This window comes from Schistocerca piceifrons, chromosome 7, assembly GCF_021461385.2.
Source record: "Schistocerca piceifrons isolate TAMUIC-IGC-003096 chromosome 7, iqSchPice1.1, whole genome shotgun sequence".
Taxonomy (NCBI): domain Eukaryota; kingdom Metazoa; phylum Arthropoda; class Insecta; order Orthoptera; family Acrididae; genus Schistocerca; species Schistocerca piceifrons.
The window spans coordinates 371,001,263-371,021,625 of record NC_060144.1 but is presented as its reverse complement, the minus strand read 5'-3'; the positions used below and the strand labels follow the sequence as shown (position 1 = coordinate 371,021,625).

Sequence of the window (20,363 nt, the reverse complement as noted above, 5' to 3'; positions counted from 1 at the left end):
ACTCACAACTGAAAATTTCATGAACATATAATGCTAAACTAGGGGAAAAAATAATAAATTTGTAATATTATTGTCTGATACTCTCACATAAATGTAAGTTTGCATCCTACTGTCAAGTTTATTCAGTACTTCCAAAGTTTATTGTTGCTTATTTGTCAATTTGCATTAAATAAATGACCCAGATATCTGCTGGGTTTGCTCATATCACCAGCAAGTCTTAGAAATAGATTGTTTCTGTTATACCATCTGCATAGGTTACCTGTAAATCTGCCCCTCTGTTTTGTTGTGAGAGTAAAACTCCAGTCTTACTAATTACATTCCATTATTTCCTTCTTCCTGTACAATGACCTTTATCCAACCAACACAAGGCTGGAACTTCAATGCTATGTTTCCAGTTTTGTGGAGAAGCAACCATACTCATTTATACACACTATCTATTATGATGGGGTCACTGCTCTCAAAGGCATTTTAAAGCTACAGCCAGTTCCTCTTCCCCAGGAAGAATCTACGTACCCCTTCTGTCTGCATCTAGTGTAATCACATGGTGAAAGGGACATTGTTTTCCAGTACTTTTGCATTGTGTATCTGAGGCAAGGCTTGGGAACTAGCCTTGCATTCACGTAGCTGAATGTGAAATAAAAACCACATTCAGCCTAGCCTGCACACTGGTCCCTCTCATTAATCCATGTCACAAATCTGACTGGGGGCCAGAGCATCTCCCCATGTCCTGGAAGAGGGTGTTTTAATCCACTCTGCTGCACACAAGGGTAATCACGTTTGCTTATTTGTAAGGTGAAAATGTAATATATTTCTAAATAAATAAACACATACATTCTCAAGTCAAAATTTCAAAATAAATAAACAAGAAGATTCTCATGTCAAACATTTATTTGCATTACAAAGTGCAGTGCAAGAGTCATTAATTTTCTAAAAATAATGTGTAATTAATATTCATTATTACAATAAAATCAGCCTTTATCCAACAATAAAGATAGTATAATTGTTCCTACAAATATTCCTCTTAAGCCCAGTGAGACTGCAGTTTAACTGTTTTTACACACTGGAAATTTAAAACACTTGCTTAAAAACCAAATATTTTATTTAAAGCCATAAAAATATATCCAGCAACAATAACTATGGTGTCAGTCAACATTAAAAACATATTAAAACAAAATAATGTTCCTGTTTGATTACAAATTTAAAATTCACTGAATTAGGTAACCTAAGTCTTGCAAGCCAACATAAAATAATGCAAGGTATTGCTACTCACAAAGTATCAGTTTCATTTCAGCACAAAATAGATACCCCATAAAAAACAGACAAACAGAGATGATTTACCACAGTATTTAAGCTGCAAACAGAAACAGATGTAGAAGGGATTTTTTCGTAAAAAAAAAATAATAATAATAATAATAATATAATCTTGTTTGTTTTGGCAGACTTTCACAAAGAACAATACTTCGACATGCAGCACATCTGAGTGTGGTTTTTTTTGTGCTTATTTTAATCAACAACAACAACTGCAAAATGATTCTGCACTCTTTCCTGTCAGTCATCGCAATAATTAAATATTTTTGAGAATTATTTTGCTGCGTGAGAAACAGTGAAATTCAGCCTTAATACTCTTATTTTTTTGTCACATACTTTATTATTTCTTATGACTAGCAAACATTTTATGTAAGTCTGCAAATTAGCAGAACTATCATTTGACATACGAAGTTTCCAGTACACAAAGAAAATTAATTTATTTTTGCAAGTGACCTAAGAAATTGCTTATGGTGAGACTTTGTCTTCAGCTAATATCTATGCACTAACACAAGTGACAAAGTATCATCTGAAATATATATTTCACTTTACACAACAGCAAAGAGAAATTTATTTTGTTCTTTTGAGTGTAACATGTTTTCTGATGCTGATATCAGTGTTAAGTCAACAGTAACCACACAGCTGCAAAATCTGCTCTATTAATCTGAGCAAGGCCAGTTGATTTTCAGCAAAGAGTGATAAATGAAGGACATGCAACTTAAAGTGAACTATGCTGCAAATGTGGATGAACTCATGATACAATGTTAAGGCACAAGTTGACTTAAAAATTGTCAAACAACAATGCAGAGCTCAGCTCAATTTAATCTGCAGCAGATAAACCTTAATACTAAATAACAAACTGTTTCTACACAGTGAATAAAATATAAATTTATTAATCCATTGTAAATGACAATTAAATACAACAGTTCTCCTATGTCAGAAATTATAATGTTGTAATAGTACTAAAAGTTTTTTCCTCTAATTTTCTAAAGAACACATTTGTTCTCCAGAAATTATCTCAGTTTTTCTGCTGAGGTGATTATTGTGAAGACAGTAATAATAAATACTGAAATGTTTGATTGATAAAATATAAATTAGTTATAATGAAAAACACAGTTACACTAAGAGGCAGGTAGTGGTAACATGGTCTTATTTTTCTAATAAATTATCAATTTCAATGCACTTGCAAACTCTTTACTGAAATTTTGTTGGGTGTAAACCGAAAAAAATATAAAACATTATACTTCATGCAGGGTAGACTGAATATTAAACAGATTATTCTGAGCTGAGTCTCCCACTAATATTATTATCTTGCAACCCATCACAATGCTCACATTTTGAATCTCAGTCATGATACTAATTTTCCTATTGTTTAAGCTGTTTTTCACATCTGGTACACACCCAAAAATACACATCACATAGACTGCATTTCCAATTGTGTTGGTATCCATCTTCACAGGAAGAAGCACCCTAATTTTTTGCAACTTTAGAAAAAGAATGAAAAACATTCACTCAAATCATTCTTTTCAGAATTTCAACAGACAGAAACTCTGTAATTTCAATATAATTGTCATAAATAACCTTTCAAGACTGATGATATGGGCAGCAAACTGCAATTAATTTCAAGTGTAAAATGTGTTCAGAAACACATTAATTTGATAATAGAAGTAGCTCCCAGTATTTACACACTCTATTGTGCAGCACACGAATTTACAAATAGTGTCCTCATCAATCACATCATGCAACATTTTTATGTTTTCTTTTTCCTATATAGTGTCATAATTAAAATTGTTTGTGTATATTATAAAATAGTTTCCATGAAATCTGTCATCATTATGTACAAAATATCATCGATTTCAGCAGATAGCACTTTTCACAATAGCTTATGGTATTGTTTTATGAGGTAGACATTGAAGACCACTGAATAATTTAGTCATTTATTTCTGAATTTGAGATGTGCAGATAACAAAACAATATCCAACATACTTTTATGTTGAGTAACTGCTACAATAAGTAATATACCTCAAACTCTATAGTCACTATAACACTCATCTATAAACTCAGTCTTTTAACATAAAATTGTGATACATAATCAATCACCCTTATCTTTGATCAATTGTAATCTTAAAATCAGGTATTAAAGCAAAAGAAATGTATAGACCACTTTAAGTAAGAAATTCGATCCAAATGTAAAGAGAAATTACAGTTCAAAAAATTCAATAGTAACAGTGTGATGTGATGCAAATGTACTTTGGTCTTTTTTCCTTAGCTCAACCATCATATTTATACTGATTCATTATTTAATATCAAATCTGCATACTTGTCATTACACCAAAAGAACTATGAAAACAAAACAAACATCTGTTAACACTTTTCTTGTAGTGACCGTTTCCGCAGCAGCTGTATATAAATTGCAGTTGTTTCAAAGAAAATGCCTTTTGCATGCTGCACATCAAAATTTTTATTTTTATTTATGCGCCCACACGTTTTGCCTTTTTTCCAAGGCATCTCCAGTGGGTGTCAGGTAACTTCTAATTCACTGCATCTAAGCAAACTGCCAGATGAGAAAAAGCGTCTGGGTGCATAAATAAAAATAAAAATTTTGATGTGCAGCATGCAAAAGGCATTTTTCTTTGAAACAACTGCAATTTATAAACATCTGTTAGCACACATCATATCACATAATGCTGCCCTTTTTCTTTGACTGATCTAATCTGTTTTAAATTTCCTGTGTATTGACAAAGAAGGTGTCAATTTATGGAAGAAATGAAGCACTTTGTCTTTCATTGAAATATAATCCCACAGGATCAATAAGGGCCAAAATTAAAAACAAATGACACTTTAAATTTAAAGTCAGATTCTTATTGGTCCACTGTTATCCAAAAGAGGGATAAATAAAAAATTCTTTGCAATATTATAGTAAGACAACATGACTTTTCCATTGTAAAAATTACCAGTAAGCTAACAGAGGGTGAAGTCACAAAAAAACCATCAAATGCAATTTGATGGCAAGAAAAATACAACGGGAAAATATTTTAGTGTGTCTACTTGTGATAAGTAAATAATTAAAAGTGGAAAGATCTCCAAGCATAAGCATGAAACTTTCACAATCAATCTGTAAAGAAATTTTATAATGAATGACTAATAATATTCTCCACTCATAAGGGAAATTTCTCTCAAGTGGGTACATTTTCTGCTAAGGCCAGCTCTTGCTTACTATCAAATAATAAATATTCTTCCTTGCCTGGAACTGTACCATGCATATGAAAAGAGTAATCACTTATTTTTTAAACAAATATTGTGTCTTCATTATCATTCATTTGTAACTTGGGATTTGTACTTATCCAGTAACTTTGCAAGTTTCTATTGTATGCAGTGAAGGAATGTTTGAACTGTTTACAAGAAATAGTATTATTGATTAACATTTAAAGGCACATTAAACTTTCGCAGGTATAACTCATCACATGTAAACTCTCTTAGCTTTAACATTCTAATTCAATTTAATTTTTGTATGACAGTTGTAACTGCTTAAGTCCAACAGAGTGCAAGTCAATTGTGAATAGTATAGGCTTTGTCAGTAAGTTTCAGTTGCCAGATATAAGCAATTAATGGTGAATGATTTTTTTATAAAATGCAAGTAATGACAGAAAAATAAAATTCAGTGTGCACTTGAGCAGACCTATAAGCATACAGTGAATAAACTACCTTTTCTCACTATTCATAGGTCACTTTCTAACAAGGAATAATAAATTCTTATTGACTGAGTGAAGCAAAATCTCCACAAACACAAAAAAGCCTCTTTCTACAACTTCTGGTGCTGAATGCCCCTTTCCTTTTTGGAAGAAACGAAATGAAGAGCAGGTGAAGGTTTGTATAATTATGTGCTCAAAAGAAAGGGGCTCTAGTTTCAAGATTACTTTTTCTTTTACTTGTATCTACAAACCTCATCTTGCATTTCAAGCTGGTAAATTGTCCTTTATCTAGCTGTATGTAGTTTTAAGTATCAGTCTGACTCAGACCTCAGTATCAACTGCCTTCACTCATGACGTAATGAGTCACAAGTGACAACACATAATAATGTGAATAGTATTTGGTTCACGCATTCATTCATAGCAGTTTTATGCTTTTTTGCAAGCACTATGAAGCAACACCTGTATAGTACATCTGTCAGATCAATAAATAGAAAAGACATGTGATAAAGCATGAGACTGATCTCTACAATGTGATTTATCCCTCTTTCAAATCAAATACTTTCTAACCTGTTGAAGACAATTGCTTTTCACACAGAAGGGCCCATAAAAAGGCAACACATGTATACAAAGAGAGACTATAATAAAGCTGTCACAATCATATTTTCAAATAAAATTGCAGTTTATCCTGAAAGTATGCTACCTTCCTATGGATGAAATTCAGTCTAATCAGTTAGGTGCTAAATGAGCACACAATTTATAAAAATTCTTAATTGTAAAGAATGAGCAAAACTATATAGATCTTTGTAATACACATGTATGATTTCTCATCTTTCACACTGCCAAAAAACTGTTGTTGTATGTCATATATATTTCCAGATAATGGCAGGAATAAAGATAAAAACTCATCATATATTTGATGCACTGAGCAGTCAATCTGTACATAAACAAGACTAAAACAGTGATATGATGTTTCACTCTGTTTTCTCTCTTATCGGCCTATGTGCACCTTTTCCCATTTTCCTTCTTACTTTTCTTGTACACAAATATTACCACCTCTCACTAACGCACTCCAGACATTTGTAGCACCCTGTATCAGAAGCTTAGCAACTTTTTCAGTCTTGTTTCTGTGCATATTAGTTGTTCAACATCTCGCCTGCATCATGAGTTGTTGCCATTACATGTCCCATTATTTATATTCCAACTAGAACTTTCCATTATCTTATTATTATGATCTTATTTAGAAAATTGGCAAGTTTTACAACAGAAACTTGCTACCTTTAAATTTATCCCATGAAAATTTGCCTAATTTGTAAATGTGTGCTTGAATTACTATCTGAAAAATATAGATAGAATAGAAAACATCTGAGATGCAGTATACAGTGAACAGCCCTACTACTAGGTTCCAGCAAGTTATGGTAATGATTTTCTTGATGGGAAACAAATAACCTGAAGGGACATTAGGATCACCAAGCTGTTCCCCACGACAGTTCTATAGAACAAAAGCTAAGTGATATACACTGTTGATTCTAATGTGGCAAGGAACTTGCACGTACTCAGCCAAATTTCCTAGATCTTTTGTCATTAGTGTATCATATGTTTTCCCTTATATATTCAGTAGACTGTATGGAGAAATTTATGAATAACCACTAAAACTATGTTTTATCTTATGGTTCCATGGTGTAACAGTTAGCACTCTGATCTCTGATTTAATATCAGTATTAAAAAACGGAAGTCCATCCGAATAGGTCTGGAATTATGGTTCCATGCAGTAATGGTTAGTACTTTGATCTCTGATTTTATGTGAGTATTAAAAAACTAAACTAAACTCCGTCCAAATAGGCCTGGAAGGCCCATGTCATCCTCAGCCTACAGGCATCACTGGATGCGAATATGGAGGGGCTCTCCCAGCCATTGTCATATTTCAAGACTGGAGCCACCACTTTTCAATCAAGTAGCTCCTCAGTTATCTTTACATGACTATTACTGACAAAAAAGATAATGATGATGACGTGTGACCTTAAACTACATAGATGGACATGAAATTTTGTCTAATTAGAATGCATCAGCTTGGTCTATAGGTCACCAGTTTGATATGTGATTTTTGTCTTATTTTACTGGCCTAAGCCCTCAGTAAACTAAAAGTCACTATTTTTTCCTTTGTGTCTTTGTAACCACATCCTCTTTAACATATAGTTCACTAGCATGTCAGTATGTCTTAAACAAAATTTCTATATAAACATCTAATTAGCAGCCAGGCACTGTGAAGAAGGATCAGACAAACTTATCTACCTTCAACAACTCAGAACGTAGCATGAAAGAAAGGACAATAGTGCACACATTTAGTTAACAACCATATAAATCTCCTTCTGCAAATGTGAACAGTGGAAACAGATGCCCAAAAGAAAGCACTTCATAGAAGGGCATTTTCTTCTGCATAAATTTTGTCCAATGAAAATATGTTGAAACCAATTAAGACCATGATAAGGTCACAAAGACCACAATGCTGGAAGGTCAAACTGTCATCCTAAGCTAACATCATTGGATATAGTATGGAGGGGAACAAATTTAGTGCACTGTTTTGCCAATTGTTTTCCGCTTTGTACGCCACAGTGTAACTAGTTCGTATTCAAGTAGCTTCTCTGTTGGCCTCACAAGAGTGTGTCCACCACATTCCAGCCCTCATAACAAGAATAAATCCATGGGAGTATGAGGAACTGAAACTGAGTGGCTGTGAAGACACTATGATTGCTCAGGTAAGGAGGTGGATGAGATAAAGTTATACAAAAACTATAATTATGAAATTAGTGAAAATGAAGATAAACTAACAGCAAGGAAAGAACAGATTCATTTTTAGTGTACAAGATATTGTGGAAAGACTGGTCACCTAAAAAGTTTCAGTTAAATGAAATGTCAGTACAGATTACAAGTTAAGGAGGAGCAGTTGCAAACAAAATATTCCATAAGCAGAAATGAAATTACCAAAGTGCACTCAACATTTGACTTAAGCAGTCAACTGTTAATATTTTAATTACTGTCTTGGAACCCAAGCCAACATGTCAAGCAGTAACCTGTATATTGTAAATTACATGTGCAAACAGGCTTAAATTTTAAAAATCAGTTTATCACCCACAATTTTTAAAAGTCTTTACATTAACACAATTCAAGCAAATTTGAAGGATCTAAAATTCTGCCATTACATCCCCGAAGTGCATGTTTCCACAGTTCTAGGATAAATGTGAAAGTGACATGAGAGATTATGTAAAGAAATTGGAAATAGTAAACATTAGATATATTTCAGTCTTCTCTCTGTGTGTTTTGAATAGTGGCTGCAGAATTATAACATTTTCTGACAACAATGTCATTTAACACATCTTTAAATAAGAAGATTTTGTACAAAATAATAGTAATAATTAAAACATATATATTGAGTCTCTCTCTGTTAATATAATATTAATTCAATTTATTTCCTACATTATACACTTTAAAGAATTTGCAGTAACAGAAACATCAACTTTGTGTGCCATGATCCAGTTTTGATCTACTGTTAAATATAGTCCTATAAAAATTGCAAGTCCTCTAATCAACAAAACAAGTAACATTTATACAAAAGAAGCTTGGTATTGCTGTGAGAGGTATATCTGTGAAAATAAGGACCTAACAATGAAAGAGCTTTTCACTGACTAGAGTCTGGTCATCCCAGAAATCTGCTTGATTATTATTAACTTTTGCACTTCACAGAACAAACTTGTATTCTGTTAGCGGACAGATTAAAGCAAATACATAGATTTCAACTCAGAAGAATTACAAACTGTGTCTGAAACACTGAGATTAGATTTTTAGACAAAATGTGAAATTGTAACAACTAGAAATTTCTTGTTAAGATAAACAATAAAATTACTTATTTTGGAAATTATGGGATGGTAACAATTACATATTTTACTTTACAAATAGGTCCCACTCATAATCATCATTGCTGCAATGATATAAAGTTTGTATGCTCTGTGGAACCGATATTTCTGTGGATACATTTACTCTGATGTCTCAGCACACTTCAAAACCATTGCATATGAAAATGCCAAGCAGATTTCATGGGATAACTGAATATAAGACAAGCATGCTATCAGTCTGTTCTCTGTTTTATGTACGTCAGGAAATGCAAGTGGTACTGTGTAGCTCAGGTTCAAATCTTTTGTCTGTTGAGCATCCCACAATACTCAGTCTAGATAAATCACAGCAATTCAATAAAATATTTAATGCTATAAACAATACACAAAGAAATACAAGATTCACAGAGGAGTAATACTGTTCTGTTCTGCAGTATGAGAACCATTTAAAAAGTAATCAAAGCCCAAAAAAGAGACATTTTCATTAAAGTTCTGACAAATCTTAATGATCATTTTAACAACAAGCAAACACAAACTCTAGCACAAATTAAATTATTGAAATATATGCTGGACATTAAGTTCTTTTTTCTTTAACAAGTACTTTTGCTCATGTGAACTGTATCAAACTGCATCTTGGAACAAGTAGTACTCCTCTGAAAAATGCCCATGATATTAGTTCAGTCGGTCATACAATCCTACAATAAGTAAGTATTGATCTTACAACTAAAACTTGTGTATCCTTTGCTAAATAATGCATTATAAAAACTAACTGGTTAACTTACCACTGTATTCAAATAGGCACTCAGCACACTGTATTTTGCTAATGCAACTGAATACCTACAAAGTGTGTTAGCTGTTTCTCATATAATATGTCCAAAACCAATTTACAGAAAATTATATCAACATTTCCAATAATTTCCCAATATTCTACAGCAAAAGTGTATAAGTTTTAAATAAGAAGTTCATAAATTTTAATGTTGTTCTACCCAAACCATCAATATGCTACAGAATTCACAGGATTTCTGGAATAAATGAAGAATCAGGTAATACACAGTTATAAATAGAGTTAAACTTTCTCATTATAACAAAATCAAGTAAACTACACACAGTGATTGGTTACTAGTTACAGTTACTACTTTATCCTAAACTTCACTGTGCTGTCAGTCTTGCTAAACAAAATTATTTTTACAATGGTTTTACCCTATCACTGACACATACTTGGCAACTCAATTACTAATAGCATCAATATTAAACAGATACCCAATAACAGTAAGTTATTTACACAAGCATTTCATTTTAAGCTGGTAAGCTATACTGTCTCATATGTTGCTATTATTCAGGGAGACCACAAAGTACAAGTACATTACAACATTAGAGGACATTACACAACTGTATTTATTCAGTCATTTAACTTTTTGAATGTACTCAAAGAACAGCTATTTAAATTATTCTACATAAATAAGTCTTTAATCCTCATACCTTTCAGAAAAAGAAAAAAAAAAACAGAAACAAAAAATAAAAATATATGATTCAGTCTCATTATTACACTTCTGCTCCAGTATGCAAACTGTTACAGCTGTGTGATATTGGCGAAAGTTTTGACATTAGATACCACCTGAGTGTATCACAGTCACATGTCCAACAGCCTTTCATTAAAACCTAATTGTAAAATATAAATTATGTGAATCTATGTCAGTCTTATGATTATGCTTCCTTTAAACAAATGGAAACATTTTATATTGTGACAGTTTCTGACACAAAAAGTCTTCCCTTATCTGGTCCCTCCTGATGACAAAAAGTTAAGTTTATGGCAGAATTGAAATTCATATCATGAACACATAGTGTACAATAATTGCTAATGATCAAACAGCCATTCAAATTCCCTGTTGCTGGTGACTGGGTTCACACTCTTCTGCTTGCTTAATCTCTTAAGTAACAGACTTACTGTTTTACATGGATGCACCATCAAAATGAACACAAGACTGGTTAAAACACAATGCAGAAAGAAAATTTAAGCTTACCAGCTATTTACAGAGTAGGTGATGAGCACTAAAAGTTCTAGTAAAGTATGTCTGGGTAGTTCAGATGGCACAGCACAGTACATAAAATGTAAGAGTGCTAACAAGCTATACTTATACAATCTGTCAGAAGGATTGCTCAGTTTTAATCTACAAAATCAGATAGTGAGCTACATCATATTAATAATTCTGTGGATGTCTTATTTCATATGGTGCAAACTACAAATATGGGGCCAAAACCTATTTTGATAACCAACAAGGTGTTATGAATGAAAGTGCTTTTGTAACTGAAGAAATGAGTGTGCAAAGATGAAGACAAGTCTTCAATGACATAAAAACAGATTTCATTACGATTATGGAAAATAAATCAATTTCAAGGAAAGTGATAAGTAAAGAAACATGTTTAACCCTTCTCATGAATATTTGTAAACAGTGCCTACTGCAATTTCCTGCATGAATGAAACAATGTGCAAACATTTTTAACTTCGTGTACCACAAATATCAAAACATTTATTGTGTTCTATTACACAATACCACAGTTAGTGAATACAATAATAATTGATTTATATGTAGTCACTGTGAGACTGAAACAACTGGTAGATAACTTCATGGGCTGCCACAGTTTCATTAAATATATGCAAAAAACAGACAGAAACTCTGTAGCATGCTCACTAATATTGGAAAAGTTAACCAATTTTGAAACTACGAATATAACAATGCAAATCAGTCTCACGTTCATGCTAAAGAGGAAGAAAAGCAGCCAATAACAGAAAGATTCAATATGCCAACAAACAACCTACACTTGTGCACAGGAAGAGAAACAGGTGAAAAATGAGAAGCAATTACTGTAACATTTGTAACACCATAGCATTTCAACATTTCAAGAGAATTATGGTAGCACTCTAAAGGGCTATGATCCAGTCACCAGTATTCTAGAAAATATTTTGGCCTACTGATATAACTTTAGTACCTAAAACAGAAAGCAAATTACATTTGCATTATCTGAACAATGAAAAAATCTTATTTATAACGAGGTGGACACAGTACAGAAAACATCAATCCTCTAGTTCTTTAAACGTTTACCAACTCTTAGTTACAATTTTACTTAAAAAAACATTTTCATGATTTAGTTACAATTTTACTTAAAAAAACATTTTCATGATTTATGGTTGTAACAATTAATCAGAATAGGATCTGACAGTGCGAACATACCACATCCAAGTAGCAAATGAATCTAGAAAGTTTGGCCAGGTTCCCTGCTTATAAATCACCGATTTTTTTCTGCTAGAATAATTGTGAATAAAGAAAAGAATTCACTGTAACAACTTGTGGAAAATTACTTGCAACATCTCTTTCCTCTGCTCAATATTACACAATATTGTCCTAAAAAGATTTTAAACTTGCATCCTTCATTAATCCTTAAATAGCTATTGTCTTTCATACCAACTGCTACAGTTTTCTCCATGTATAAAATATTGTTCTCACTATCAAAACTTTTAGATGTAAATGGCTGGATAGTAACACAAATATTATATACATGCTCTGCCATGTACTTGACAGTGGTTTGCAGAGTACGTAATTAGATGTAGATTGTGTATGAATCAGAACCAATTCTAGGTGTCACATAGAATGATACCAGTTTCATATATATATATATATATATATATATATATATATATATATATATATATATATATATATATTACAACAAATTTTGAAGATACCTGACTGCTAGTTTGTCATCCATGTAAGACAAGAAAGTCTTAAATATTTGAGTACAAATAGTGAAATGCGTGAATGACAGCTGTAATATTGGATGTTTCACTTCACAAATTAAAACAGTATTTACTAGCTTTTGTGCAAGAATGGCAAAGTTTCAGTACATTACATTCATGTGTTCTCTTTTTTCCTCATTTTCCAAAAATGGCTATGAGCTTATACTTTATTCTGTGCAGAAATCAGTCTACTTTGATATGCAAAAGGAAATATTTTGAAATAAATTTGTTTTATAGCATGTCAAACGTTTTTTACTTGTTTGAGAATGGTTCACACTGTCATATCTACTACCCAAATAAAAGAGGGAGAGAGAGAGAGAGAGAGAAAGGGGAAAAAACCTACTTCCTAAGAAGCAGCATATTGATGGGTACATACTGAAAGACAACAGATTCACAAGTTATCAGAACTTCATTCATTTTAAAGGAGTTACAAAGTAAGGGTTCTTTAAAGAATTCAGTAGGAAACTTACCCAGAACAACATAAACTAGAAAGACATGACATGGCATGGGAAGTTGGAAAGCAGCACAGTAATGAAAAAATAACAATATACAAAACAATGAAACTTGAGAAATATTGAAACAAGAAGAGTGAGCAGTTAAATAGTATAAGATTAGGGAACAAAAAACTAAAAGAGATGCCTAATAGAGACAAAGATAGATTGGTCTTGATGAGAGAATAAAAACAAAAAAAAAATGTAGCAAAGTAGTGAAGAAGAAACAGTGTAAACAGAAGGAATGAAGAGACAAGAAAGGAGTGAAAGAGAAGACCGGCAAGGAGTGAAATATGAATACATATAGTCTTTTAATACGGTTCATTTACTGTGTCCTTTCTCTGTTTATTTTTCCAGACGGAGGGACTCCACGTTCTGAAAACTCAAGAGTCTCTTCCCTTTCTGTTTGTCTCTGTCACTCTGTTGTCATCTAGGAATACTATATTTCTCCTCTTTTTCTCACTCCATCTTTACTTGGATGTGTTTTCATTTTTGATCACTCCATCCAATTATCCACATTACAATACATAACATTATATGTAAAAGTCATAAAGTTACTATAAAACAACTATATAAATGACAATGATGACTGACAGCTTAGGGCAATCAACAAGGTTGACAGTGCCTACATAAACTACTATAACTTGCTCACAATAAACTGTGATTATTTCCATAGCAGGTTCTCCATACTTGCCCAACAGATAATTACATGGTAGTTACACCAATAACAAAAAGAAAACAATGACTGATGTTCTGAAGATTATCAGTGATGTATGATAATCCCGATAAGGCACATAGAGTTTGATCGACATCGCAATCAGATATGATATTTCAACAACAGAATGAATACTAAGTGAACAATAATAATTGCTCTATTCTAATTATCCTCAGTGCTTTGAAAATATAACAACACAAACTCTGCAAGTAAAGCAGCAATTACTGAGTCATGAATCTTAATATAAGTAAGTAAGACTTTCTATGTGAAGTGATTACTTACTGTTGAGATACTCAAATGTGGTGTAATTGTGTCTATGTATATAAAAATACTGAAGCTGGAATATTTAAAAATATTGCACATTGTTTCTTAAACTTTCTTGTCTTGATGAAAAGCAGGTTTGTCGTAATCTATGTACGTGTATATATATATATATATATATATATATATATATATATATATATATATATATATATATATCTGTGTGTGTGTGAGTGTGTGTGTGTGTGTGTGTGTGTGTGTGTGTTATGACCTACAAGACACTTGGCCATAAAATATTTCTATAGTTTAAAGAATCTGTCATTAAAATCCTATACAGATTTGATTAAAGTTTACTCTAGTCAGAAAGCAAAGTTACATCTTTTATAAATATATTTCTACATTAAACTTTGTTTACTGACCACAGAGAGGAAATTACTCTTTTCCTTGGCTATTGCAGTTTAACGTTACATAGATGTTCTTAATAACTATAATGTTACCTGACCACAAAAAAGTAAATCTTATAGTATAATGCCCATTTTATCACATGTGTGTCAAACACGAATAAAATCACATTCACAATTACATCACACTAATCTGATGGCAAGCAAAATAACAAAAATTATGTTATATAACAAAAAAGAAAATGATTTCATTCTTAATGTGTGCTTGTAAATAATTGCTGCTTCACTCGTCACCTACAAAGAAAGGAATAATGTCACTAAAATTCCAAAAAATATTATTTTGAAGTTTACTTCTTAGTTGTCCTTCAAATGTAGACTCTGATACAATTCAACATAAATAATATTGCACAAAGATAATAAATGCATGAACAGTTTACTACAACCATATAATCAGTACGTGTGTAAAATGAAGTTGTAACAACAAATTAAAAATCTGGTATTCTACTTAACTACAGCAGTCTTCAGAGTATGACAGTCTCGTGGCATTGTGTAAACACTTGCCGAGGTACTGTATATCAGTCTGCAGCTGAAGTGCCTTCAAGGCTGTTGAGTTGTTGGATCTGTGGCTGGTGTTGCTGATGTTGATGTTGCTGCTGTTGCATTGAAGGCAATGGCTGATCATCATCCTTCCTTCCAGCCAATGGGACTATTACTCGAGTTGCTGACAATCCATCTTTGTTACGAGTACCCGCTACCGACAAATCTTCAACTCTGTCCTCATCTGCTACTGGTGTGGAAACTGTACCAGGCTGAGAACCGTCACCTGGTGGGCTTGGTGTTGCACTATCATGGCTACCATATTTTGGGCTGTGCCCAAGCCCAGGACTGGGGGAGCGTCCATTCTCACCTGGACTTGATGATCCTCCTCCAGACCCAGGGCCACCTGCTGAGGCTGCTACTGCTGCAGCTGCAGCGGCTGCTACTGCAACTTCTCGTTCTCCAATTTCACGTTTCATGCCATCAAGTGCATGCTGCAGGAAAAGTGGTTCCATTGTTGGTACCTGGTCATCACCTTCTGATGTTCCACCTCCTCCAAAAACAGCACTGGAACCTCCATTTCCTCCATAGGGGAAATATCCTCCAGGACTGACATTGGAACCTCTCTTGTTGAAAGGTCGACTTGTTGTAATACCCATTTTCTTCACCTTGTCATAAAGTGTGCGTGAAGGAACACCATATTTGCGGGCAGCTTGTAATGCACTCATACCTGTCCGTACTGCCTCAATAGCTGACATTATATCATTCCGTGTGTACTGTTTATAGCGTTTCCATTCTGGTTTCTGCGTAGGGACGTATGTTGCTATTCCAGATGATACAGCTGTGTTACACATATTTTCTGTCAGAAGGATGAAGAAAAATACTTCAACTAGAGTTATTTAATATCAGCTACAAGTAACACAATATGAACAAATTAAATTACGAAAATGGTGATATGCCTTAATCATCATAGAGTGAGTCTTATGAGAACAAATTAAATACAAATACATTTGTATGAGACATTGTGAACAGCAGAACAAAATGGATATAAAAGCCACTGAACACTTTAGTTCATATTTTTAAAGTAATTTGCTATAAACTGCAATTGTTAAGTTCATTTTTAAAGTGCAACTTTACACTAAATCATGTACAGTATGTACTCTGTACAAAACTGAAGGCTCTATCCTGTTACTAATAAAAAGTAAATACACAAAAAGACAGACAGTAACAGTCAAATATCAAAATACAGTTAATGGAAGCAGGACAGAAGAAAATGGGTGTAAACTGAAAATCAATGTGAGCTAAACCATATGTTGCAGATTGGAATAAGAGGAAACAAACTACATAAAACCTCTAAAACTGTAATTCTAACTAGTGGCATCATGCTAATAGCCTTAATCTGTTATCTGCATTTCAGCTTATGCACTGAACATTTGGTGTTAATTTTCATTTTAATATGCCTATGGCTACTTGTGTTCATTAAGGGTGACACAAAAGAAACACAACATATTAACTCGACAAGCAAACGCTGTAACACTTTCTGTTTTCTGAGAGTCGGTATGCCTGTGTGCCCATGCCACAAAATTTCCAGTGGTCAGAAGAAAAAACAGCTGGAGTATATGATGTGGAGTTTCACTAAGATGAAATTTAGTAAATTATTACCACAAGAGTTGCACTGGACACTAAGAACAAGTACAATTTATGCAGCAGTAGTATTGCAACCACCCCATGTCCAATCTCTCCCACTCTCTTTAGTATATTTCTTTGAGTTTACAATTTGTATTCAGATCTGGTGACATGATAGGTGACCATGGCTGAACAACAAACACTACTGATGCACTATTTTGCCTCCTCTCTAAGAGGATGCACTATTTTGCCTCATCTAATGGCACATCGACAGTCAGTTGTTCTCTAGTGCAGAATCACACAGAGTGAGCTGTAACAAAATGATTCAATCCCTCCGTTTCAGTCAACCGTCTTCTGAAATCCCCACTGAGTCTTTCAGAATTCCCAGAATGTTTTGTGGTCCCCTATCTTGGTAACAGTAGTTTCTCCAAGAATTCCAGTTTCTCCAGACAATTTGCCTCACTGTTACACTGCCTTGATAGTTGAAAGTAAATTCACTTACATCCAGGTGATGATGTTACAAATTTTCAGGGATGATGTAGAAGGGGAAATGTATTGCTATATCAATAAAAGCAGTCTTGACTGCATATAAGTTACTTATTTCATTCTGTGATTGATTTCAATCTCTTATAGGATCATCATCAGACCCTTTTACTCCTTGGCAATAGCAGGATGGCGGCTCGGAGTGAGCCACTCTGAAGACGCTTGAAGAACATTGCTCTAATGCATAAAGGTAAGGAATGCTGGTCCGGAAACAACCAAGTTAAGCAGAAATGTAACAACAGTATGAAAAGGAAAGCTGCCACTCAGCATACAGCAGCGATGCTGAGTTGCAGATAGGCACAACAAAAAGACTGTCACAATAGAAGCTTTCAGCCATCAAGGCCTTTTTCAAAAATGTAAAACACATCTCTTCTACTGAGGCCTGCCCATAACTCTTTAAGATATGCATTTTACAGCCTGGACTTTTTACCTTGTTTTGTTCCACACTACCTCCTCCAAAAATATGGGAACCAAAGAGCTTGCAGTAAAAGCGATATGTTTCACAGTATCAAAGATGAAAAAGATCATAGTTCTCGTGGTAAGCATTTTTGAGCGCATGCTTACTAGACATTTTTTCTTGTTTTGGTCCATACTGCCACCTCTGAAAGTTGCCCATCATCCAATCTTAGCAACAACACCACCAGAACATTTATTCCTCTGGCAGAGGTATCAGAGCTACTTCCACTAACAACTTTTGACTCTATTGCCTCCAGACCAGGGTCCCATACCACAAACTGATACATTTACTTCCTCCATCACCTCTGAAATTTGTATCATCATCACAGAATCACCCTGTATATTTGTACACTGTCTACATTTCACTTTGCATATCCTAATCTATGACAAAACAATAACTCAGGAAAATTTCAGAAACATATGCTTGATGGCAAATACATTTAGAAGTTCAGACCTGTTGGACTCATGTAAAAAGAACCCTCATCTTAATGCACTTGCTTTTGGCATAAGAAGAACACACTCAACCAATGCATCCAAGAGAATATGAGTTAAATTCTGTAAAGTAATACAAAACATTAACATGGTTGCCACAAGTTTCCATAAGTCTAATTCCCTAATTTCCATACAAGTTTTAAAATTTTTCCTTGACAAATTTTGAGATTTCAAGGGTGAATAAAGACTTCACAAAAATGTAACTTCTGTATTCCTAAACATGTGAGCAAAAATCTCAAGTACTGACATCAACATCTTTTGTAATGAACTGTTTTTAGGTCGAGAAAGCAAGCCAAACTACTGATGTTATTTTATTTCACTAAAACGAAACACATTTGGTGACAAAAATATGCATTTCACTGGAATTGCAAGACAGGTTTAAAACACCTTCACTGATCTTAAAAAAAAGAAACACCCTCAGAAAAAATAGGCCTCTTGAAACAAGTGTATAAGGCAGGGAAAAGTTGTGTAAACAAACACTATAGGTGTCCACCAATAAAATGTTGATTCTACTATGTTCGTTATTGTCAGGTATTATCCAATGTATTATGTCTATTATTTTAGAGGTATTGTGTGTCAGGTTGCTTAGCTGAGTGGTAACGTGTTTGCCTACCACGCAGAGGGTGCAGGTTCAAATCCCAGCCAGGTTGAAGATTTTCTCTGCTCGTGGATTGAGTGTTCTGTTGCCCTCATCATCACTTCATGATTACCGACTCACAGGTCACCCAATGTAATATCACCTGAATGAGGACTTGCAACTCAACACCCGAACTTCCCTGGATGTGGCCTCCCAGCCATCAATGCCACATGATCATTTCATTCTACAGGTATTGTGTGATTTTCCTTTCGAGAAATATGTGAGTACATAGTGTACAAACAGCCAATGGCTGCCACAAGTTTTTTCTTCTTATCGCTCATACTTTCTAATATATGACCTATCTTCAAAGTGCCATAACATACTAGAATAAATAAAATGTCTAAAACACTGCGCTGTACAGTGTACTTGTGGAGAGACAGTCGCAATTTCTGAAATACATCACCCACTGGCCTCTGGCCAGCTGAGGAGCGTGCAGTCCTGGGTCCATGGATAAACCACGAAAATCTGCTGCATTATGCCACACACAAACAGAGCCAGCCTTTGGGCAGCTCAGTGAGACTAGATCTGAAAGGCACAGCAGTGGGAAACAATGAGCTTCAGATCGGCAGACCCAATCTGTCAGAGATACCCACAAAAATGGCCGGCGGTTCTGGCCCATCATTGAAGTCCACTATTGTGGCCATCTATTCACATGTTGCAGAAACCATGTTGATGAAATTTGACTGTGGTGATCAATCCATGCAACAGATAACTTGTGCGACTACTCTGAAAATCAATACGAGGGGGGACCCAAAAGTAACCGGAATAGTAATGCTGCACATCGTGTACTTCCAGTAGCAGGTTGCGCCAGCAGAGGGTTGTAGTAGGAGCTCTGCTGAGTCATTCTGCCATGTGGCATCACCCAACAGTGCAGCAGTTCTTTGAGTGTGCGTACAGTGCAGACATGACACGAGTAAATGGCTAGTTCTTACAAACAATGTGTGGCACTGAAGTTTTGTTTCTTGCTCAGCAAGAACGCAGCAGAAACTGTTGCGATAATTCAGACAGCCTACAAAGACTATGCTCTTAGTAAAACACAAGTGTATGAATGGTTTTCTCGGTTTAAAAAGGGAGAAATGATGGTTGAAGATCATCCCCGTTCCTGTCGACATTCAACTGCTCGAAGCGAAGACAACATCGACAAAATCCGTGATCTCATCAGTGAAGATCAACGCAGGACAATCGACCAACTCGAGAACTTGTCCACGTTGTCCTGCGGCTCAATTCAGTGCATCTTGACCATCGATTTGGGGATGCAAAGAGTGGCAGAAAAATTCGTGCCAAAGCTTCTTACCGGAGATCAATGGGATCGTCGTGTTCAAGCCTGTCTCGAAATGAAGGATGCGCTCAAAGATGATCCACATTTTGTCAACAAAATCATTACAGTCACGGTGATATGGGTACGATACAGAAAGTAAACAACAGTCATCACAATGGAAGTCACCTCGAGCAAAAAAAGGTCGACAAGTGAAATCAAATGCGAAAACGATGTTGATCTGTTTTTTTGACATCAAAGGGATCGTACACTCT

The 20,363-nt window shown here is 34.4% G+C and overlaps 1 protein-coding gene across 1 annotated transcript in view; it reads right to left on the bottom strand.

Annotated features, from left to right (window-relative positions):
- Nucleotides 1-20,363, bottom strand: part of LOC124805712 — a 34,973-nt gene that overhangs the window by 4,953 nt on the left and 9,657 nt on the right. Inside the window, exon 4 of the mRNA XM_047266282.1 lies at nucleotides 15,291-15,920. Coding sequence (XP_047122238.1) covers nucleotides 15,291-15,920 — 630 coding nt within the window. The remainder of the gene's footprint in view (nucleotides 1-15,290; nucleotides 15,921-20,363) is intronic.